Source organism: Dermacentor silvarum, chromosome 7 (genome assembly GCF_013339745.2).
Source record: "Dermacentor silvarum isolate Dsil-2018 chromosome 7, BIME_Dsil_1.4, whole genome shotgun sequence".
NCBI lineage: Eukaryota > Metazoa > Arthropoda > Arachnida > Ixodida > Ixodidae > Dermacentor > Dermacentor silvarum.
In genome coordinates, this window is record NC_051160.1 from 143,068,763 (window position 1) to 143,091,958 (window position 23,196).

Genomic DNA, 23,196 nt, shown 5'->3' on the forward strand with positions numbered 1-23,196 from the left:
CTACGTCTCCCTACGCTTTCAGGACACTGTTCCTTATTTACCATGAATAAGAGGCCTATCACATGGCTTTCTATTATTGTATGGGTTTCATGGTATTCTTATTAGTATTGAAATGCAGTCCACATTTTTCTGTTATTTTTTCACCTTACAATATGCTGATAAGCCTTCGTTTGTAGTGAAAGTGGCACTGCCTTTGTTTTTGATGAGTTGGCTTGGTAAGTCTATCGACAGAATAATGATAACGGGGGCCAGGCAGCCATGATGTAGGTGTGTATTTGGGGGGAAAACGCTGTACAAATGTAAGAAGGTCTGTACGACAATGCAAACTTATTGTACCAGCTTTATATATTCAAAAGTGGTTGAAAAGGCCAAAATGTAGGCAGTTAACTGCAGTTGCACTCACTCCTGTGAAGCAGAATGATAGGCTGCTTTCACAATTTGCGAAGCTGCAGGTGCAAACATTGCTGAGGGTCAACTTTTGGTTACCACAAAACTACGTCTTTAAAAACTGGTTGTCAGTCGCTTTAACTCAAAATGTGAAGGTCTGAAAATATCATGTCAGTATGCCTTTAAGCTGTTTTGTGCCACACGTATGTAGCTCTGGCTTTCCTGCACTCTAATGTCACATCCCCTAATTATGCATTGGGAATTTGCATAGGAGTAGAGTTGGTGCGCTTACAAGTGATAGTGAAAGCTTGGAGAGGTAGTTACTATGAAACATAGTTACTGTGCTAAGGGTTATGAAACACAAACATGAAATGCACAGAACAGACAAGAACTGATGCACTTCGTGTTTGTGTTTATTCCAGTAACGCTAAGGTGTTGTAGAGCACATTTACAATTAAAGGGCATTGCGTCACAAACCTCTTTCAGCAAAAATGTTTTGCTTTGCACTCAGCTAAAAATTCACTTCACTTGGCAATAAATTATATTCTGGTAGTATTGGGTAGATTTTTCAACTTGAAAACATTGCCGCATACAATGCTCATTTCCACATCTCTGGCAATTTTTGTCTTTTGCAGCGCAAGCACCTCCTGCAAATAGGAGGGAAGTCACTGCGCGAGGTGGCATCGTATGCCAGGAAGGCTGTAATGGCGCACCCCGTCCAAGTGCTTTACAGCCTTCATAGCAGGAAGGGGAAGAGGGCATTCATCAATTTGAAGTTATGCCGGATAGTCACAGGTAAAGCTTCCTCAGTCATCCTTTTGCATTGTTGAAGTATTGTGTGTACAGCCGAACTCCTCTACAGCGAAATGGCTTGCATAACAAGAGGTTGTCCTTGCCAAAATCGTGTCTTTCATATAAATTGTCAACTTCTACAACGAAGAAATTTGGGCGTCCCTGTTGGCTGATTTCATTTTTTACAATGAAAGCCACATACTCGGTCACCACTGCCCTTGCAGAAATTGCGAAAGTGTGCTCTGCACTAGCACCAATGGCAGCTTAGGTGAATTGCTTGACGAGCATGTCGATGAATTGCATCACACCAGGCAGCTTACACGTTTAGCATCAGCGGGTGAGACAGTTGACTATGTCTCGGTTAGTAAAGACATGGTGTGATCATCACTGATAACGTTAACGCTATGTTAGGGTGAAAAAACAAGAATGTCAACGAAGGCAACAGGGATCAAAATCCTGTAAATGTATCAAGAGTTTTCATGGCGGGGAAGGCGATAGCATTTAATTATCCGCAGAATTACTTTGCGTATCCTGCATTTCGCCGCTGAGCATGCTGTGAACCTCGGATTCAATAAGGTTGGCTGCGGTTGCAAATTCTGTCAGATAAACTGTGTGCTTAAGACTTAGCAACTTATTTCACTAAGTCTCTTGAAGGTTTTCTTTTGTTGAATGTGTTTGCCTGCTCTATTGTGGGTGATCTTTACGGTGCATGCTGTATGTACTAATTGTGGTCTTTGCATGTTTGTGTGCAGATGTCATCTGTGCGAAAAGGGGGGGGGGGTCGACCTGACACAAGCACAGGACTTCATTAAGTGGTTGCCAGGGTCTGTGGACAGTGGTGGTGGCAGGAAGAGGCGTTTCACAGCAACGTTTGCAGCAGAGCAGCCCGATGATCCCTCCCTTCAGGGCACGAATCATTGCCTGCCCACTGCTGCCCTCTCCCTGCCCCACCCTTGCCCTCAGGTCCCTGGCAAGTCCACCGTCGGCCCCTCCTGTCCGGCTGCTGCTGCCCCTGCTCCTTCACCTGCTGCAGCCCCTGCCGCTCCTGCCCCTCCTCCTGCTGCTGCCCCTGGAGCTGAGCACCCCTACTGATGCCTGCATCAGTTCAAGAATTGTATTGTAAATAGTAAATTAGTACTGTAAATAGTATACTAAATAAATTATATTTTCGTTTACGCTTTGCGTGTGTCTGCAGGAAGTTTCCTTCCCGCACTTATTTCCATCACATTTCCTTCGCTACTAATTGTATAGGCAGTAAGCTAGCATACAAGCAACAGAATGGCTAAGTACAGGCTATGCTTGAAACACACTGGATGCAAAATGGCTGAGCACCGGATTTTCTTGAAACTCATTGGGTACAAAATGGCTAAGCACTGGGTATTCTTGAAACACGTTGGATACAGAATGGCTGAGCACTGGGTATTCTTGAAACACGTTGGATACAGAATGGCTGAGCACTGGGTATTCTTGGAACACATTGGATACAGAATGGCTGAGCACTGGATGTTCTTGAAACATGTTGGATACAGAATGGCTGAGCACTGGACGTTCTTGAAAGACTGGATACAGGATGGCTGTGCACTGGCTCTATGCTTGAACAACATTGGATTCTACAATGGCAAACTGTACGGCCAATCTTGGCTCGAACAGTGGGTGAACCTTGGATCGGGTTGCACTTTGCCATGATGCCAGGATTGGGCCAAAGTTCGTACCAATTTCTGCGAGCATTGGACCATGCTTGGCCCAGTGCTGTCGTGCTGCCTGGGGTGGAACGAGGAATGTCGGAACGCTCGTAGGAAACAGAACAAAGCGTGGGGGTTGCTACGCGACTCCCCAACTGCGGAAAATCTTGTCAATTTTAAGAAAATTATATCGGAGGGCAGAAGAACGCGCCGACAGGCCAGGAGAGAAAGTTGGAAAAATTTTTTATCAGGCATAAACTCATATACAGACGAGGGCAGAGTCTGGAAGAAAGTTAATATGATGAAAGGGCTACAAACTTATTCACTCCCATTGGTAAACACACAAGGCCACAGTCTGGAAGACCAAGCAAACTGCCTGGGAGCACATTTTGAACATGTGGCCAGCTCATCTCATTATTCCCAAACATTTAAAAGGCACAAGGCTACAATAGAAAAACAGAAACTGGAAAGAAAAGGTACCGGAAACGAGGCATACAACCAGCCATTCTGCATCGCTGAGCTGTATGCATCACTTAGTTGTTGCAACAAGTCTGCGCCAGGCTCTGACTGCATAGCTTATCAAATGCTGAAACACCTTCCTCATGAAACAAAAATCTTCTCTCCCTATACAATGCTATATGGACCTCCGGCAAGATCCCCTCTGCCTGGAAAGAGGCCCTTGTCGTTCCTATAATGAAGCAGGGCAAGGACCCATCGTCTGCTTCGAGTTACCGCCCTATAGCACTAACAGACTGCCTCTACAAACTGTTCGAAAAAATGATTAACCACCGACTAATACATTTTCTCGAATCAAACAAATTGCTTGACCCGTACCAATGCGGGTTTCGAGAAGGTCGATCCACCGCCGACCATTTGATACGTATTGAGACGCAAATTCGTGAACCTTTCGTCCATAAACAGTTCTTTCTCTCTGTATTCCTTGATATAGAAAAAGCCTAGGATACCACGTGGCGGTTTGGAATACTTAGAGACCTCTCGCACGTTGGTATACGTGGTAACATGTTAAATGTCATAGAAAGTTATTTATCTAATTGCACTTTCCGTGTTCGAGTGGGAAATGCTGTATCAAGACCTTTTGTGCAGGAAACTGGAGTGCCACAGGGTGGGGCGCTCAGTTGCACTCTCTTTATCGTAAAAATGAGTTCTTTGCGTCTGTATATCCCAAGAAACATGTTTTATTCTGCATACGTCGATGATGTACAGATAGGTTTCGCCTCCTGCAATCTCGCAGTCTGTGAGCGGCAGATTCAGCTTGGTCTGAACAAGCCCCGCAGGGGCGTCTGCGCCAGCAGGCGTTTGGTGAGTTGCGCCACCACGTACCTGAGCACACGGGGGTTGGACCCTCCCACGCGTAGTTGTGCGTGGCTTTGCCGTGTCTGGGGAAAGGGGGATCCTGGAGGTTGAGTTAATGCCGGGTGTTTGGACCTTTAAGGCCCCCCAGCGGAGGCAACACACCTCTTTGGCCTCTGCTTCACATAGACGGCACCTCTAGACTGACCCACCTGGAGGAAATCGGCAGTCACCTTTTCCTGTCCTCATCTCCACGCTCTTTTTTCTTTATACCACCCTTAAATTACTGTCCTGTCTTCTCTTATCTTCTATTTACTTCCTATCTTCTCGGTGGCAAGGGTTAACCTTGTGTGGCTAACCTCAGTGGCGTAGCCAGAAGTTTTGTTCGGGGGGGGGCTGAGGTTGCAGCGCGGCCTCCTTATAGAATTTGTCGAGGGATCAAATACATGAATAATAACTGCATTGCCAATGCCATTGTATATTAGATGCTGCAAACGAATTATTGAACGCTACGCACTGTCAAGTAAAATATGTATTTTTTCAAAAAAGAATACATTCGTATGTCCTAAAAATTCTGGCAGAAATAACTGATATAATGCGGCCGCGTTTTTTTGTCTATTTAATAAGGAAAGAAAATATCACACGGACATTAGAACTATATCAGTTCGAAACCACCAAAGCAGTGTATACAGCTGATATGAAGAACGTAAAGGCCATCTAATGAATAAGTTGAGGACAAATATTTTGCTGAATCTTCGTCATTCAAGAACCTTGTTTACATTTTTGCACATATGCAACGGCCAGGAAAAAAACCTCAATGACGCTGTCCCTCGTTGCAATAGATTGCGCAGGAGCAGCTGTTACCGGTCGTGTATTGTAATTACACCGAGATTATACTCGCAACAGTGAGTACAAATAAAAAGTAGGAGAGAGAGAGAGAGAGAAGTCATAAGGGAAACGCAAGGAGGTTAACTATGCTGAGCCCGGTAGGCTACCCTGCACGGGGGAAGGGGGAGAAGGGATTGAAAGAGAAGGAAGAGAGAAGTTCACAGTTCACACGTTGCACATTTACAGTTAAGCGTTCATCGCTCAGTTTCGTCACAGGCTGTCATACAGGCTTGTGCACTTCAAAAAACACAGCAGCGCCTTTGTAGCCCTGCACATAGCAGACGCACGAGGCCACGCGCCCAAGATATTTTCCTCCGTAAAAAACCTGTCGTCTAAGTGCCCCAAAGCCGTCCGAAGGGCAATACTCTCATCTTCGTATCTGTGGCAGTCACATAAAAGTAGAAGTTCTGCAAAATATACATTAGAAATGCGAAGACAGAATGGAATATACAAATGCGAAGATACAACTCGCTAAGGGCAAAAAAGAGTCGCTAGGAATAATGTTCACTGCTTGTATACACAACACCTCGCAACAAGATATGTAAATGTACGTCTAAGTTTCCAATAAATCTACGTATTTAAGCAAACGTCACTGTATATTGTGCGTCAAACAAGACAAATAAACACGTTGCGGAGTCGGACATAGTAAGCTTTGCGCACAGAAAGACAGATGATCTAGGAAAGAACAAAACCATGATTGCAGACATCGTGATATGTACTCGGGCCATGCAGCGGTCGCGAAACACCATACAGGTAGAATAATAGAGGAATAATGCAGAAATCAGTACGAAAATATGTAATTTAACTGCCTCCACAGCGGCAACAATTATTCTGCACCCAAAATTAAAGGAGGGTTTTGCTTCGTTTCAAAAAAGAAATAAAAGCAGGTAGCTAAAGAGGAAAGAAAAGGACAAACGAAAGCCACAGATGATGCGGCAAGTTACTACCCAATATCCGAGTGTATTTTTGGCAAACGCATCGTGGTCCGGGCTTTCAATGAGCAAGGTCGGTCAAAATTGGTTATTGATGTCCTCGTAATTTTCGTATTCTATTGGAAGGATGGAAGGAGCAAAACGTCATGAATGTGCAGTGCATTGTTATGAGACGGGACAACAAACAAATCCCGACGAAACATCTGATACTTACCTTTGAACTGAGCGAATTGCCACAAACCATTGAGACAGGCTACACAAAGATAGCTGTAAGACCTTACATACCAAACCCTAGGCGTTGCTACCAATGTCAAAGATTCGGCCATGGCTCGCAGAGCTGCCGTGGTCGACTCACCTGTGCTAAGTGTGGAGTACAAGGTCATGCCTCAGACAATTGCGAGGCCACACCTCACTGCGTTAATTGCGATGTTGAGCATCCAGCGTACTCCCGGTCTTGTCCAAGTTGGAAAAAAGAGAGGGAAATTATAACACTGAAAGTCCGTGAAAACATATCGTTCAGGGAAGCACGCAAAAGGTGCTCACCATTCCACACGACCACTTACGCTGATGCGGCGCGTCAAGGGGCAGCGTCGCAGCGGCTACGGCCACCTGCACAGCCCGCACGCAGTGAGCTGTCGCTTGTGGCCCCTGCCCCCAGGGTGGTAGGTGCTAAGCCTACTCCACCCAACCAGCAAACAGGCCCGGTTACCGTAGGGTTGCCGGCACAACAACAGTCCTCGGTGGCAGCCTGCGCTACGCGTAGCGAACCCGCAGGCCCGCCAGCAGCTCCCACGGTGGGTGCAGTCAAGGCTGCCTCATCCTCACCGGCCCCTGCTGGCGCTAGCAACAGCCGGCGCAGCTCAGGCCCAAAGGCAGCCCCATCGACCTCAGGGCTGGTGGGCGCGAATGCCTCGTCCTTCGCGGGGAGACTTTCCCGCGAAACTTCTCGCTCGCTAGAGCGCGTGTCCGGCGCTTCACAAGAAGCAATGGACACCACACCCATCCCGACGGCGCACCAAGCGCCTAAGGAGCGGCGAGGTTTCCTCGACCGCTTCAGAAAGGACAAATCCCGCGTTACAGGGCCTGGAAAGGGCTCTGTAATCTAAGGCAACACTTCCTTTTTTATAGTACACACAGCACCTATTTAATTTCAGTATGGATACACAAATCATACAATGGAACATCAGAGGCCTTCTTAGGAACCTCGATGATGTGCAAGAACTTCTCCACGAACACAATCCAAAAGTGCTGTGTGTACAGGAAACTCATTTAAAATCGACACATACAAACTTTCTCCGACAGTATGTTACGTTTCGTAAAGGTCGTGATGATGCTCTCGCATCATCAGGCGGTGTTGCCATTCTAATTCACAAAAGCATAGCATGTCAATGTTTGCAGCTACAAACGCCCCTCGAAGCAGTGGCAGTTCGACTTGTTCTCCTAAACAGACTCATCACCATTTGCTCGCTTTACATACCCCCACATTGCCAACTAAACAAACATGAATTTCAGTCATTCATAGACGAATTGCCAGAACCTTATCTTGTTCTTGGCGATTTTAATGCGCACAGCGGTCTGTGGGGCGACTCTCGCATTGATGCACGAGGCCGTCTAATTGAGGACTTTCTTTTCTCATCCGGTGCCTGTCTGTTAAACAAAAAAGAAGCTACATATTATTGTCTCGCAAACAATACCTTTTCCTCCATAGATCTCAGCATAGCTTCTCCATCCATACTACCTGAACTTGAATGGGAAGTTATAAAAAACACTTATGGGAGCGACCATTTCCCAATACTGCTGAGAGCACAAAGACAATACGTATCTCCACCACATGCCCCCCGGTGGAAGGTCGAGGCAGCGAACTGGGAAAAATTCCAAACACTTACCAGTACGATCTCGTGGGCTGACATGTCTTTGCTCGGAATTGACGGTGCCGTCGAGTATTTTACTAAGTTCCTAATTGATGCAGCATCTAAGTGCATTCCCCAAACAACTGGACTTCCTAGCAAACCCCGTGTTCCGTGGTGGAATGAACAATGCCGGAACGCGCGTAGGCAGCAGAACAAAGCATGGAGGCAGCTTCGCGATTCTCCTACTGCTGAAAACCTTGTCAATTTCAAAAAAATTAAGTCCCAAGGTAGGAGAACGCGCAGACAAGCCAGAAGAGACAGCTGGCAAAAATTCTTATCAAGTATCAATTCATACACGGATGAGGCCAAGGTTTGGAACAGGGTCAATAGAATAAGAGGACGACAAACACATCCACCTCCCCTGGTACACACGCAGCGAGACAACCTGGAGGACCAAGCGAACCATCTGGGTGCACATTTTCAACATGTGTCCAGTTCGTCGCACTATTCTCCAGCGTTTAAAAGATACAAATCAGCAATAGAAAAAGAAAAACTAGACCGAAAGAGCACCGGGAACGAGCCATACAACTTGCCTTTCTCTCTAGCAGAACTGCATGCATCACTCGCCTGCTGCAACCACAGGCTCTGACCGCATACTATATGAAATGTTGAAGAACCTGCCCTCTGAAACGAAGAAAACCCTTCTCTGTCTGTATAACTCCATATGGACCTCTGGCGAGATCCCCTCTGCCTGGAAAGAGGCCATAGTGATCACTATCCTGAAGCAAGGCAAGGATCCATCGTCCGTATCGAGTTATCGGCCCATAGCTCTAACAAGCTGCATCTGCAAAGTCTTCGAGAAGATGATAAACCGCCGTCTGATACATTTTCTAGAATCAAATAAGCTGTTTGACCCATACCAATATGGGTTTCGCGATGGCCGATCTACCACTGACCATCTGATACGCATAGAGGCTCAAATTCGAGAGGCTTTTGTCCACAAGCAATTCTTCCTTTCTGTTTTCCTCGATATGGAAAAAGCATACGACACCACGTGGCGGTTCGGAATACTGAGAGACCTCTCCCACTTTGGTATACGTGGTAATATGTTAAATGTGATTGAAAGTTATCTGCTGAATCGCACATTCCGTGTTCGAGTTGGCAATGCATTATCACGACCTTTCGTGCAGGAAACCGGAGTGCCACAGGGTGGGGTGCTCAGTTGCACTCTCTTCATTGTAAAAATGAATTCCTTGCGTCTATGCATCCCATGCAACATGTTTTATTCAACGTACGTCGATGATGTACAGATCGGATTTAAATCGTGCAACCTTGCAATCTGTGAGCGGCAAGTTCAGCTTGGTCTGAACAAGGTGGCTAAATGGGCAGATGAGAATGGGTTCTGCATAAATCCGCAAAAGAGCACCTGCGTCCTTTTTTCTAGAAAGAGAGGACTGCACCCCGAGCCCGACATTGACCTGCAAGGACAGCATCTACCTGTAAAAACGGAACATAAATTCTTAGGCATAATTCTTGACACAAAGCTAACATTCATACCACACCTAAAACATCTAAAAAACAAGTGCATGCAAACAATGAATATTTTAAAACTGTTGTCACGCACTACATGGGGTAGTGACAAGAAGTGTCTGTTAAATTTGTATAAAAGCCTCATACGAACACGCTTAGATTACGGGGCCATAATTTATCAGTCAGCCACCCCAACCGCGTTGAAGATGCTGGACCCCGTCCACCATCTAGGTATTCGCCTCTCTACAGGTGCCTTTAGGACAAGCCCTGTAGAAAGCCTTTACGTGGAATCCAATGAGTGGTCACTCCACTTGCAGAGGACCTACACAGCTTTCATGTATTTCCTCAGAGTGAACGCTGACAGTCAGCATCCCACATATTCCACTGTAAATGATTTGTCCAGCTCCCACCTGTTTCATAACCGGCCTGCAGTAAGACAGCCCTTCTCGTTGCGTGTGAGAAGTTTGGCTGAGGAAATGGATGTCCCAGTCCTTGAACATCGTCTAATGACACCCACTCTGCAGGTCTCACCGTGGCAGTGGCAGATTGTAGACTGTGATTTGTCCTTTTTACATGTTACGAAGCACGCCCCGGTTACACACATTCGAATGCACTTCCTTGAACTGCAGCATAAATACTCCTGTCCGGAATTTTACACCGATGCATCAAAGTCTCATGCTGGCGTCTCTTATGCAGCGGTTGGCCCATCATTTTCAGATGCCGACGCCCTGCACCCACAAACGAGCATTTTTACAGCAGAGGCTTATGCAATACTGTCGGCTCTTAAACACATCAAGGACTCGAAAATACCAAAAGCAATCATCTACACAGACTCGCTGAGCGTAGTAAAAGCTTTAAAACCTCTTAAAAGGCACAAAAATCCAGTAATAGTATCGCTTTATTCATTCATATGTAGTATTTATGCGTCTGGGCAGCATGTTGTGGTGTGCTGGGTGCCAGGGCACCGAGACATCGAGGGAAATGTACTGGCAGACCAGCTTGCCACATCCATCGAGGCAAAAGCTGGCAACACATCCATGCCCGTCCCTGTACCCGATATGAAGTTATATCTACGTAAGAGACTTCGAGTCCACGGGCAACGTTTGTGGGACGGCCAGACTCATAACAAGCTCCATTTAATTAAGCCCTATTTCGGAAACTGGCCATCGACCACGAAATCTAGAAGAAATGATGTCCTATTCTGTAAGCTCAGAATAGGACACACTTACAGCACGCATAATTACCTGTTGTCTGGAGGCGAACCCCCAACCTGTACTAGATGTGGGGAAGCATTTACTGTACTTCACATCCTAGTACAGTGTCCACTAATAGAACCTGAAAGAAAAAAGCACTTTCTTCTAACCTATAAAGAGAATATACCCCTTCACCCAGCGATGTTTTACATAATGACCCGATATTTCCGCACGATTCAGTTTTAGCCTTTTTAAACGACCTCGACATTTTGCAAGTTTTTCGCCCGAGAGATTCGTAGTGGCATCCTCTTTCAGAGGACGCTGCTGCGACAGCATATTCGAAATGCACTCTCCTCCAGGCCCTTGCTTCTAAGGATCCCTGTGAGGCAGTAGTGCCTTGTATCTCTTACAACTTTTTATACTATATTATATTCATTGCGCCCCTATCACGTCATTGTCATGATCTTAGTATTTTTGTCTTTTACGCACCTTTAGTGCGCAGGATTTTAGGCCCCTTTACAGCCACCCTACACCTATCCACTGTCATTGATCATACCATTGCTCATTCAGTAAGTACACCACGTCTTGGCGCTCTTTGGCCATAGCTGGCCCTTGCGCCACAAAACAACATATATCATCATCATCATCGCTTTAAACCTTACAAAGCAGGATGAATGCCGTACATACGTCCCTCGATGGAAAGTCGATTCAGCTGACTGGACGCAGTTTCGTCAAATAACACATTTTCCCTGGGACAATATCCGTGCACTTGGCATTGACGATGCAGTAGCATACTTTACAGCGTTTGTAATTGATGCTGCATCAATATGCATTCCCCAAACAAACGGGACACCTTCGAAATGGCGTATACCATGGTGGAATGAGGAGTGTAAGGAAGCGCGGAAGAAGCAGAACAAGGCTTGGAATCTCCTACATAACTCCCCCACCACAGAAAACCTCATTAATTTCAAACGGATTAAGTCACAAGGAAGAAGAACACGCCGCCGTGCAAAACGGGAAAGTTGGCAAAAATACATCGGTAGCATCAATTCTTATACAGACGAAAGAAAAGCATGGAACAGAGTAAACAAATTAAAAGGCCGACAAACTCATCCTCTGCCGCTAGTAAATATCCAGGGAGGTACCCTCACAGATCACAAGCTGATTATCTACGGTGCACACTTCGAACACGTTTCCAGTTCATCCCACTATTCCGACACATTCTTAAGATATCAACTACAAGCAGAGCAACTGCCCTTAGATCGGAAAAGCACGCAAAAGGAACCTTACAATCGCCCATTTAGCATGGCTGAATTTTAGGCTGCACTGAAATGTTGCAACAAGTCTGCGCCAGGAGCCGATGGAATAGTATATGACATGATTAATCACTTAAACCATGAAACTCACAAAACACTCATGTCGCTTTTTAATGCCATGTGGTCTACAGGTCACATCCCGTCCGCTTGAAAACAAGCCATCGTAATCCCAATTCTCAAAGAGAACAAGGACCCTTCTTTAGCCGTCAGCTACAGACCCATAGCGTTGACAAGCTGTTTGTGCAAACTCTTTGAAAAAATGGTAAAGCGACGCTTGATTCATTATATTGAAAAAAAGTTGTCGCAGTTTCACCTGAAAGGCGAAGCATCAATTGCGATAGCAAACTTGTAGAGAGCTATACGGAATAATGACATTAGCTTTATCAGCTGTATAAATTTGGACATGCTGCAGCATCGGCAACACGCAGAACTGTTGTCGACGCCATCGGCGTTTTGCCCGCGTTCGCTCAATATGCGTGCGGCGTTGGTGACTGTTGCCGGAGCCTCTGATATAAATAGGCACTGCGTTCCGCAGCTAAACGTCGCCTCCCTTCCCTCCCCCTCCCCCACGGCCTCTCGCTCGTCGGAAGAAGGCGCGTTTGCTCTACATACATGGTGATTGTGAAGGAGAACAGAGACGCCTACTTCTGCAGCCCTTAAGCGAGCACGGCGCAGAACGCGCGTTTGTTCTCCGCCGTGCGTTCACTCCCCGTGAAAGACGCGCCCCTCGCGCCATTTCACTCGCACATACAGCGTTCGGCGCGCGGCGACGATTTCTTCTCCAAATGACGTCATACGGAACCTCACGGCGACGGCGACGCCGACGGCAGAAATCTGCTTTTGAGTGTCCATATAATTGCTATCGCAATAATAACAAAATACTAGATCCTCTGCAATGTGGATTCAGGGAAGGTAGATCTATCTACTATAGACCATCTTGTCCATATGGAGGCGAACATCCGGGATGCCTTCATACACAAGCAACTTTTCCTATCAGTATTTCTTGACATGGAGAAGGCCTACGATACTACGTGGCGCTTTGGAATTCTCTGAGATTTGTCTGGAATGGGTATCCGCGGTAACTTGCTGAGCTAATTTATCGAAAATTAGCTTTGCAAGAACATTTCGTGTCAGAGTTGGCAACGTCCTGTCACGGTCATTCACTCAGGAGACAGGTATACCTCAAGGTGGGGTACTCAGCTGTACTCTCTTCATCGTCAAAATGAATTCTTTGCACACCGTTATACCGCGCACAATGTTTTATTCGGTATATGTGGACGATGTGCAGATTGGATTCAAATCATGTAATCTGGCAATCTGCGAGCTACAAGTACAGATTTGCCTAAACAAACTATGTAAGTGGGCGGATGAGAATGGGTTTAGTCTAAACCCACAGAAAAGTACCTGCATGCTTTTCTCAAACAAGAGAGGAATATTACCGGATCCCGATATTTCTCTGAATGCAGAACGTCTATCTGTAAGCTCTGAGCATAAATTTTTAGGTATAATCTTTGATTCTAAACTCACTTTTATCCCTCACCTGAAACATCTTAAAGAGAAATGTCTCAAAACAATGAATCTACTGAAGCTTCTGTCACGCACATCCTGGGGAAGTGACAGGCGATGCCTCTTGAACTTGTATAAGAGTCTGATACGATCGCGCCTTGACTACGGCGCAGTAGTTTATCACTCTGCTGCGCCTAGTGCTTTAAAGATTCTCGATCCTGTTCACCATCTGGGTATCCGCCTGGCTACAGGTGCCTTCAGGACTAGTCCTGTAAAAAGCCTGTATGTTGAGTCCAATGAACGGTCCCTACATCTCCAAAGGACCTATTTAGCTTTCGCGTACTTCCTGAAGGTAGAATCAAATGTTGAACACCCATGTCACTCAATTACTTACGACGAATCCACTGCCAGGCTTTCTCGTAACCGCCCAGCTTTGAGGACTCCTCTGTTCCTGCGTTTGGAAGCAATGGCAGAGGAAACGGGTGTCCCACTTAGAGAAAGCTTACTAATGGCCCCCACTCGCTTTCCAGCACCCTGGGAATGGCAGACCATCGAGTGTGACATCTCTTTTCTACAAGTATCAAAACAAGCACCTGAAGCGCGTATACGTTCTCGCTTCCTCGAACTTCAAGCGAAATACTGCTGCGAAGAATTTTACACAGATGCTTCAAAGTCACCTTCTGGTTTGGCTTATGCAGCTCTGGGAGCATCGTTTTTAAAATCGGGTGCATTAAATCCACACACCAGTATATTCACTGCAGAAGCATTCGCCATACTCACGGCCGTAAAACATATAAAGGAGACACATACCGCTAAAGCTATTGTGTTCACGGATTCATTGAGCGTCGTTAGAGGCTTAATGAGCTTACAAAAACATAAGAACCCTGTTTTTAATGAACTGTACTCATTGTTATGTGCAGCGTACATGTGCAACCAAGTCATTGTCATTTGCTGGGTACCGGGTCACAGAGGTATTAAAGGCAATGAAGCTGCCGACGAAAATGCCACGTCAGTTGCCGTTAGTGACACGGATATAAATAAGCCCATAGGAGTCGCAGACCTCAAACCCTTCATACGACATCAGTTGAGGAAGTATTGGCAAAGCCAGTGGGATACCGAAGTATTAAATAAGCTGCACATCATAAAACCAAAATTAGGGAACTGGATATCTGCGAGAACAGCAAGACACAAAGAAGTGCTTCTTTGTAGATTAAGAATAGGGCATACTTACGGCACTCACTCTTTCCTACTGAATGGAAGCGATCCTCCGACATGTACAAAGTGTGGCGATAGTCTTACAGTCCTCCATGTTCTTCTCGAGTGCCCCGAGGTAGAAGCAGAGAGGACCCCGCAGGGGCGTCTGCGCAAGCAGGCGTTTGGTGAGTTGCGCCACCACGTACCCGAGCACACGAGGGTTGGACCCTCCCGCGTCTAACCGTGCGCGGCTTAGCCGTGTCCGGGGAAAAGGGGATCCTGGGGGTTGAGCCAACGCTGAGTGTTTGGACCTTTAAGGCCCCTCGGCGGAGGCAACACGCCCCTTTGGCCTCTGCTTCACGTAGACGGCACCCCCGGACTGACCCGCCCGGGGGAGATCGGTAGTTGCCTTTTCCTGTCCCCCTCTCCAATCTGCGTCTTTCTCTCTTCCTTTCAATCTTTCCTGTCTTCTCCTCTCTTCTATTTACTTCCGACTTTCCAGGCAGCGAGGGTTAACCTTGTGTGGGTGGCCAGCCTTGGGTACTCCAGATTGGGTTATAGTAGCACCGTACAACTGGCGAGGGCTTGTCTTGCTCGCAAGATTTGCTCCGTCCCCTTGTTGGGCTCGGTGGTGGGCGGTTGGCGCTGCTGCCGAACTCATGACCCCTATATTATGGCTTCCCATAAACCGCTTTCCCTTAATCGCTCTCTGAAAAGAGGGCGCACCGATGCTACTTTTCAATTGTTTTTGAAAAACAACGAAGAACTCTTTCCTAAGTACTATGTCATCCACAGTGAAAGCAACACGAGCGTGCGTAAATTTTCCCCTTTCATGGTGGCGAAATGCCTCGCAAACACGATAGGACCTGGCTACAAAGCCACAAAGATGACCAATGGAGGCCTGCTCCTTGAATTAAAAGACAAAATACAATTTGAGAAATTGAATGACTTGAAATGCATTGGCGATGTAGCAGTCACTGTGTCGGTACATCGAACCATGAACACGAGCCGTGGAGTAATTTCGGAAGACGATTTCTTGGACCTTAGTGACGAAGAGCTGCTTGAAGGTTTTCAGGACCAAAATGTCATCAAAGTACAGAGAATCCTTATCCGCCGGAATAATGAACAACTCCGAACAAAGCACATTGTAGTAACCTTTGGAACTAGCGTGCTCCCTAGTACGCTAGAAGCAGGCTACATCAAAGTCCGTGTGAGGCCGTACATCCCAAATCCTCGACGGTGCTTCAAGTGCCAGAGGTATGGGCACGGATCTCAGACTTGTCGAGGAAGGCAGACTTGTGCGAAATGCAGCTCCAATGATCATCCATCAGACACTTGCGACTCATCTCCACATTGTGTGAACTGTGATGGAAGCCATCCAGCCTACTCTAGGACGTGCCCTAAATGGAAGAAAGAAAAGGAAATCATTGCATTGAAGGTCAAAGAAAATATAACATTTCACGAAGCAAGGAAACGCCTTTCATACTTAGATCACCCCAGCTTTTCCGAGGTGGCGCGAAGGGGGGCAGCGTCACAAGTGCCTCGGGAGTCTACCGCGGTCACTGTCAGTGGTCCGGTAATCACTCCGCCCGCTCCCCTGATGGCAGCAGCAAGTGCTGCTCCATCATCATCATCGAAGGTGGGCCAGCAGACCTCGGTTCCGCAGGTCCCAAAGATAAACCGAACTCCACGGCCTGAGACGCGAGTTTCAGCGCCTAGTTCTCGATCCTCCAGCGCCTCAGAGAAGGTTATGGAGGTCGATTCAAGAACCCCGGCGTCATCGACGCCAAAAGAACAGCGCTCTCTGGAGCGAGCTAAGAAGGATAAATATCCTGTAACTGCGCCGGGAAAGGGACCGGTAACCTAAACAGTTATCGCCCTATATACATATTTATCTATCCTAACCACATGCTCTTGAACACAGGCAACACAACTCCTCCCCAATATGGCTACACAAATAATTCAGTGGAATGCCAGAGGCCTATTTCACAATCTAGATGATGTCAAAGATCTACTCGATCCTAAAGGAATATCAGCCACGATTGTTCTGTGTTCAAGAAACACATTTAAAGTCCGCACACAAGAACTTCTTAAGACAATACATAGTCTTCCGTAAAGATCGAAATAATGGTGATTCTTCATCCGGCGGTGTGGCAATTATAGCCCAAAAGTCAGTAGCATGCCAGCATGTTTCGCTCCAGACTTCATTCGAGGCAGTGGCTGTTCGGGCTATATTGTTCAATCAACTTATAACTGTTTGCTCCATATATATATCACCTGATGAACGGTTTGATACAGCAGAATTTGAAAAGCTGATTGACCAGCTTCCTGAACCGTATTATTAATCGGAGATTTTAATGCTCACAGCGCATTCTGGGGTGACTCAAGATGTGACGTGAGAGGACGGGCAATAGAAAAGTTCCTTCTTTCATCTGGAGCCTGTCTGTTTAACAAGGCAGAGCCAACTTTTTACAGTTCTACACACAACACGTACTCATGTATAGACTTAGCCATAGGGTCAGCATCACTTCTTCCATACCTGGAATGGAGAGTTATTAGTAATCCATATGGGAACGATCACTTCCCAACACTCCTAGAAACAACAAAGTGGCACGATGGACCTGCTTACCCGAAAACATGGAGACTTCATAGTGCAGATTGGTCGAAATTTAGAAACCTATGTACACTGTGCCTGGAAGAGGTGGACCACCTAGGTGTATAGGAACTGACCAGCTACATCACTGAACATATCCTCTGTTCTGCTCAAAACTGCATACCTGAGTCGTGCACAGATAAAGTCAATCCAGAACCGTGGTGGAACAAAGAGTGTGAAATTGCAAAGAAAGTCCAGAACAAAGCATGGAGCAGATTTTCACGCTACCCAACAACAGAAAATCTAATAAATTTTAAGCGATGCAAAGCGAATGGCCGCCGTATCCGCCGAATATCCAAAAGAGAAAGCTGGACACGTTACGTATCCTCAATAAACTCATACACGGATGCGAGCAAGGTATATAATAGGGTACGTAAACTAAAAGGACAACGCCCAAATTCTTTTCCTCTCATCACTGGCTCTGGTGATACAATAGAAGATCAAACAAACACTCTCGGTGAGCACTTTCAGAGAGTATCAAGCTCGGAAAATTATTCCGAAAAGTTCTTGCACCATAAAAGAATAGCTGAAAATATTCCTCTGCGTCCAAGCAAGTCGTCATCAGAAGGTTACAACAAACCACTAACATTCCACGAACTCAAGCTTGCCCTAGGCTCTTGTGGCAGCTCAGCTCCAGGTTCTGACAGGATAACTTATGAAATCATAAACAATCTGCCTGATGAGACCCTAAACTGTATATTAGGTCTTTACAATAAGATCTTCGCAACTGGTCATATACCTTCATCTTGGAAAGAGGCAATTGTCCTACCAATACTCAAACATGGCAAAGATGCTTCCTTAGTTAACAGTTACAGACCAATTGCACTCACTAGTTGCTTACTTAAAGTATTTGAAAAAATGATTAACCGCCGCCTTGTCTACTTTTTGGAATATAATGGTATATTGGACCCTCACCAATCTGGCTTTCGAAGAGCGAGGTCTACAACCGATTATCTTGTTCTTCTTGAGTCATATATACGTGATGCATTTGTACACAACCAATACTGTTTATCTATATTCTTCGATCTTGAGAAGGCATATGATACTGCCTGGCGATACGGTATTCTGCAAGACCTGTCGTCTTATGGAATTTGTGGTAGTATGCTTAACATTCTGCAAAATTACCTATCTGAAAGGAAGTTTCGCGTAAGAATTGGCACTGTACTATCGCGCACTTTTGTTCAAGAAAACGGTGTACCACAGGGAGGAGTGCTAAGCTGCACACTTTTTATAATTAAAATCAACTCTCTCCGCTCTGTTATACCACCTACAATATCTTACTCTGTCTATGTGGACGACATCCAAATCAGTTTCAAATTATGCAACCTGTCCATATGTGAACGGCAGATACAGTTAAGTGTTAATCGGCTCGCCAAATGGGCAGATGAAAATGGGTTCCGATTCAATGCAGAAAAGACTACTTGTGTGCTTTTCTCCACACGAAGAGGGGTATGTCCTGACCCATGCATTTCGATGAATGGGAAAAGCCTGACTGTTGCAAAAGAACAAAACTTTTTGGGTGTAATTTTTGATGCTAAGCTTACTTTTATCCAACATATAAAACAGTTGAAGCTGAAATGCCTTAAAACTATGAACCTTTTAAAGATTCTATCTCACCAATCGTGGGGAACAGATAGGTATTGTCTCCTATCTCTTTTTAAAAGCCTTGTGTTGTCACGCATAGACTATGGATGTATCGTTTACCAGTCAGCTTCAAAGACAACACTTAAGCTACTCGACCCTGTCTATCACTTGGGTATCCGCCTAGCACTTGGTGCGTTTCGCACCAGCCCTTTCCAAAGTCTCTATGCAGAGTCGGATCAGTGGCCTCTAGATTATCAGCGTACATATCTTGGAATCACCTATGCAATAAGAATCATGTCGCTAAAACAACATCCATGCAAAGCACTCATAAATGATCAGTCCACAAATCAGTTGTATTTAAACCGGCCTTCACACGCCCCGCCGTTCCCATTAGCAGTGAGATCGGTTGCGGAAAAACTTGCAATAGTTTTCACAGATCTGCAGGAAACTGACTACGCTGAACTCATCCCACCTTGGGAATAATGTCCAGTCACCTCTGACTTGTCCTTTAAAGAGCTTAACAAAAAGAGTTCTCCAAGTGCCCTCATCCAGCAACATTTCTTGGCTGTTGAAGACAAGTATAAGTCTATGGCATTTTTTACTGATGCTTCAAAGTCTGCAACTTCAGTATCATGTGCAGCCCATGGCCCAAACTTCTCCAACTGTAAAACCTTGCATAATCACAGCAGCATCTTTACAGCGGAAGCGTACGGTATTCTAATCACTGTTGAGTACATAGTACAGCACAAGATACAAAAGTCTATAATATACACAGATTCTTTAAGCGTTGTCACAGCCCTGTCCTGTGGCAAAGCAAGCCGAAACGCTGTATTAAACAAGCTCCTTAAACACATACAAGTAGCGTATAAACTAAACCTTGCTCTTGTTGTATGCTGGTGCCAGGTCACTCTGGGAGCGCAGGCAATGAAATGGCGGACAAAAATGCTGGAGAAGCGGCTCATCGGGACACAATTGATGTAGGCTGGGTACCTGGCGTAGACCTGAAACCTGCGGTACGAAAGGCGCTCCGTAATCATTGGCAAGCTGAATGGGACAAAAAAGCTGAAAATAACCTGCACCTGCTTAAACCACAACTTACCAAATCTTTCCCACTAAAGCTTGATAGACACACCGAAGTCACCTTGGCACGACTCAGAATAGGACACACTTATGGGACACATAAATACCTCTTGACTGCAACTGACCCTCCAATGTGCACACGCTGCGGCGAGAACCTAACAGTCCTACATGTCCTCATTCAATGTCCCGAACTTCACCGAGACAGAGTAGCTCATTTTAAAGAACTTTATACACATCATATACCACCCCATCCCTCGATGTTCTTATCAGATGACGCACTTTTTCAGTTTAAAAGAGTGCTTAATTATCTTGCGCAAGTCAATTTTCTAGACATCATCTCATTTCATCCTAACCGTCAGATTGTGCCTCACAGGTGAGGTATGCCTCACCTGTGAGGCATAAAAGTAAGTCTGAGCCCTTGCACTTCTTGCGCAAGCAAGAAATGTACAGCAAGGGACTCGGACTATGAATAATAATTTAGCGTCTGTATCTGTAGCCAATGCACCCAAGGCCTTATATTTATTATAGTCATTATTTTACAATTCATTCACTAATACTATAGATCGATCTTCTTCATAGGCCTCTATACAGCCTCTATTTTAAATCAGTTTTTAACTCATAATTTTGCTAAATCAAGACACATGTCCTGGCGCTCTTTGGCCTTAGATGCCCTTGCGCCAATAAAATGCAATCATCATCATCATCATCAGAAGCAGAGAGGAAAAAGTACTTCGGTTTCGCATATCGTCACCACTTACCTTTATACCCAGCATTTTTTCTAAGCAACGAACCACGTTTTGATTTTAAAACAGTATTAAAATTTTTAGCCGAAACCGACATCTTAAAGGTCATTTGGCCCGGATACTTGTAACACGACCTCCTCTTGGAGGTTGCAGCTGCAATACAGGCGTATTTGTAAGCACGTGCCTACCAGCCCTTGCCCCCCAAGGGCGCTGTGAGGTACTAGTGCTGCTGCGACATCCACGACATGCAAAGATTCTTCCTCGCACACGGACCCGAGCACACGAGGGTTGGAACCTCCCACGTTTAACCGTGCGTGGCTTAGCCGTGTCCGGGGAAAAGGAGATCCTGGGGGTTGAGCTGATGCTGAGTGCTTGGACCTTTATGGCCCCTCGGCGGAGGCAACACACCCCTTTGGCCTCGGCTTCACGTAGACGGCACTCCCGGACTGACCCATCCTGGAGAAATCGGTAGTTGCTTTTTCCTATCCTCCTCTCGAACCTTCGTCTTTCTCTCTTACTTTTAATCTTTCCTGTCTTCTCCTCTCTTCTATATTCCTTCCGATCTTCTTGGCAGCGAGGGTTAACAATGTGTGAGTAGCCTGCCTAGGTTATTTCATATTCGGTTATAGTGGTGACGTACAGCTGGCGTCTGCAGGGCCTATGTTTACAGGCACTGCAGCGTCCCCTAGTAGGACTCCATGGTGGGTGGCTGGCGTTTCTGCCGAAACATGAATATTTTATGGCTAATTCTTTTCCCGCGCTTTCTGATCGCCCCCAAAAGTGGGGGCGCACCGAAGAAGTTTTTAAATTTTTTGGCCGACAAGTTGAGAACTTTCCACGCTACCACGTGGTACACAGTGAGAAAACTGAAAAGACCGTGAGAGTGATCTCACCCTTTATCGTTGCAAAGACTCTGACAGAGACTATAGGACCAGGTTACAAGGCGACGAGGATGGCCAGCGGTGACCTCCTCCTGGAACTCCGCGATAAGAAACAGCATGATAAACTACAGAATCTAGTGTCGTTTGGAGACTTTCCTGTGACTGTGACCCCGCACCGCACAATGAACACCACCCGCGGTGTTATTTCTGATGACGACCTGTTGGAGCTCACCGAAGATGAACTTTTGGAAGGATTCAAAGAGCTAAATGTTTGGACTGTAAAACGAATCAAGATGAGGCGCGATGGCAAGGAGCTAAAGACAAAACATATAATCCTTACTTTTGGTTCTAGTGTTCTACCCGAGACCATTGAAGCCGGATACATTAAATTACGTGTCAGGCCATACGTGCCAAACCCTCTTCGATGCTTCAAATGCCAAAGATTCGGCCACAGTTCGCAGAACTGCCGAGGCCGTCAGACTTGTGCGAAATGCAGTGCAACTGAGCATCTCTCTGAATCATGCGAAAACTCTCCACTGTGTGAACTGTGATGGGGAGCACGCCGCATACTCGCGGTCGTGCCCATCCTGGAAAAAAGAAAAAGAAATTGTAACAATTAAAGTAAAGGAAAATCTAACGTTCAAGGAGGCACGCAGGCGGGTATCCTACCTGCCAAAGAAAACTTTTGCCGAAGTGGCGCGTCAGGGGGCAGCGTCGCAACGGCTTCCGGCGGCTGTCCGGCCCACACACAGTGAGCCGGCAGTGACGCCATCCGCCCCCCCCCCCCCCCGGCGGCTGCAGCTCGCGCTGCTCCGCCAACTCACAAGAAGGGGCCATCGACCTCCGGGCTGGTGGCCTCAAGGGCCTCGTCCCTCGAGGCGAGGCCTTCCCGTCAAAACAACCGCTCGCAAGAGCGCGTGTCCAGCGCCTCGCAAGAGGCGATGGACACAACAACCTGCCAGACAGCGCCGCAAGCGCCAAAGGAGCCGCGAGAATCTCGCGATCGCTCCAAAAAAGAAAAAGCCCGCATCACAGGGCCCGACAAGGGCTCTGTAAGTTAAATTAGTCTCTTTTTTAAACACACAGCACAAAAAAACACTTCCAACATGAATACACAAATAATACATTGGAACGTCAGAGGACTCCTACACAACCTCGATGACGTCAAAGAAATCCTACACAGGTTTAATCCTAAGGTGCTGTGTGTTCAAGAGACACACCTTAAACCTACACAATCAAACTTTCTCCGGCAATACGCCATTTTTTGTAAAGACCGCGATGACACAGTCGTGTCTTCCGGTGGTGTGGCTATTGTAGTCGATAGAGGTATTGCCTGCCAGGAATTAAAACTTCGTATGCCCCTAGAGGCAGTTGCTGTCCGAGGGGTGTTGGTTGACAAGCTGATCACTATCAGCTCTATATACATCCCTCCCAATTATCAGCTACATAAAACTGAATTTCAAAACTACATAAATGAACTTCCGGAGCCATACATAGTTCTCGGATATTTCAATGCACATAACACCTTGTGGGGAGACTCGCGTTGTGATGGAAGAGGTCGCCTAATTGAAAACTTCCTTTTTTCCTCGGGAGCATGTTTACTTAATAAGAAAGAGCCAACGTACTACAGCGTGGCGCATAATTCATACTCCTCCATAGATTTGAGTATCGTGT

General features: G+C 46.2%; 2 protein-coding genes across 2 annotated transcripts in view; both read left to right on the forward strand.

Moving 5' to 3' along the window:
* Nucleotides 1-23,196, forward strand: part of LOC125946473 (uncharacterized) — a 301,867-nt gene that overhangs the window by 23,025 nt on the left and 255,646 nt on the right. The window lies entirely within an intron of this gene.
* LOC125946477 (translation initiation factor IF-2-like) overlaps nucleotides 1-23,196 on the forward strand; it is a 104,893-nt gene that overhangs the window by 4,428 nt on the left and 77,269 nt on the right. The window contains exon 2 of the mRNA XM_049669984.1: nucleotides 1,023-1,182. Coding sequence (XP_049525941.1) covers nucleotides 1,023-1,182 — 160 coding nt within the window. The remainder of the gene's footprint in view (nucleotides 1-1,022; nucleotides 1,183-23,196) is intronic.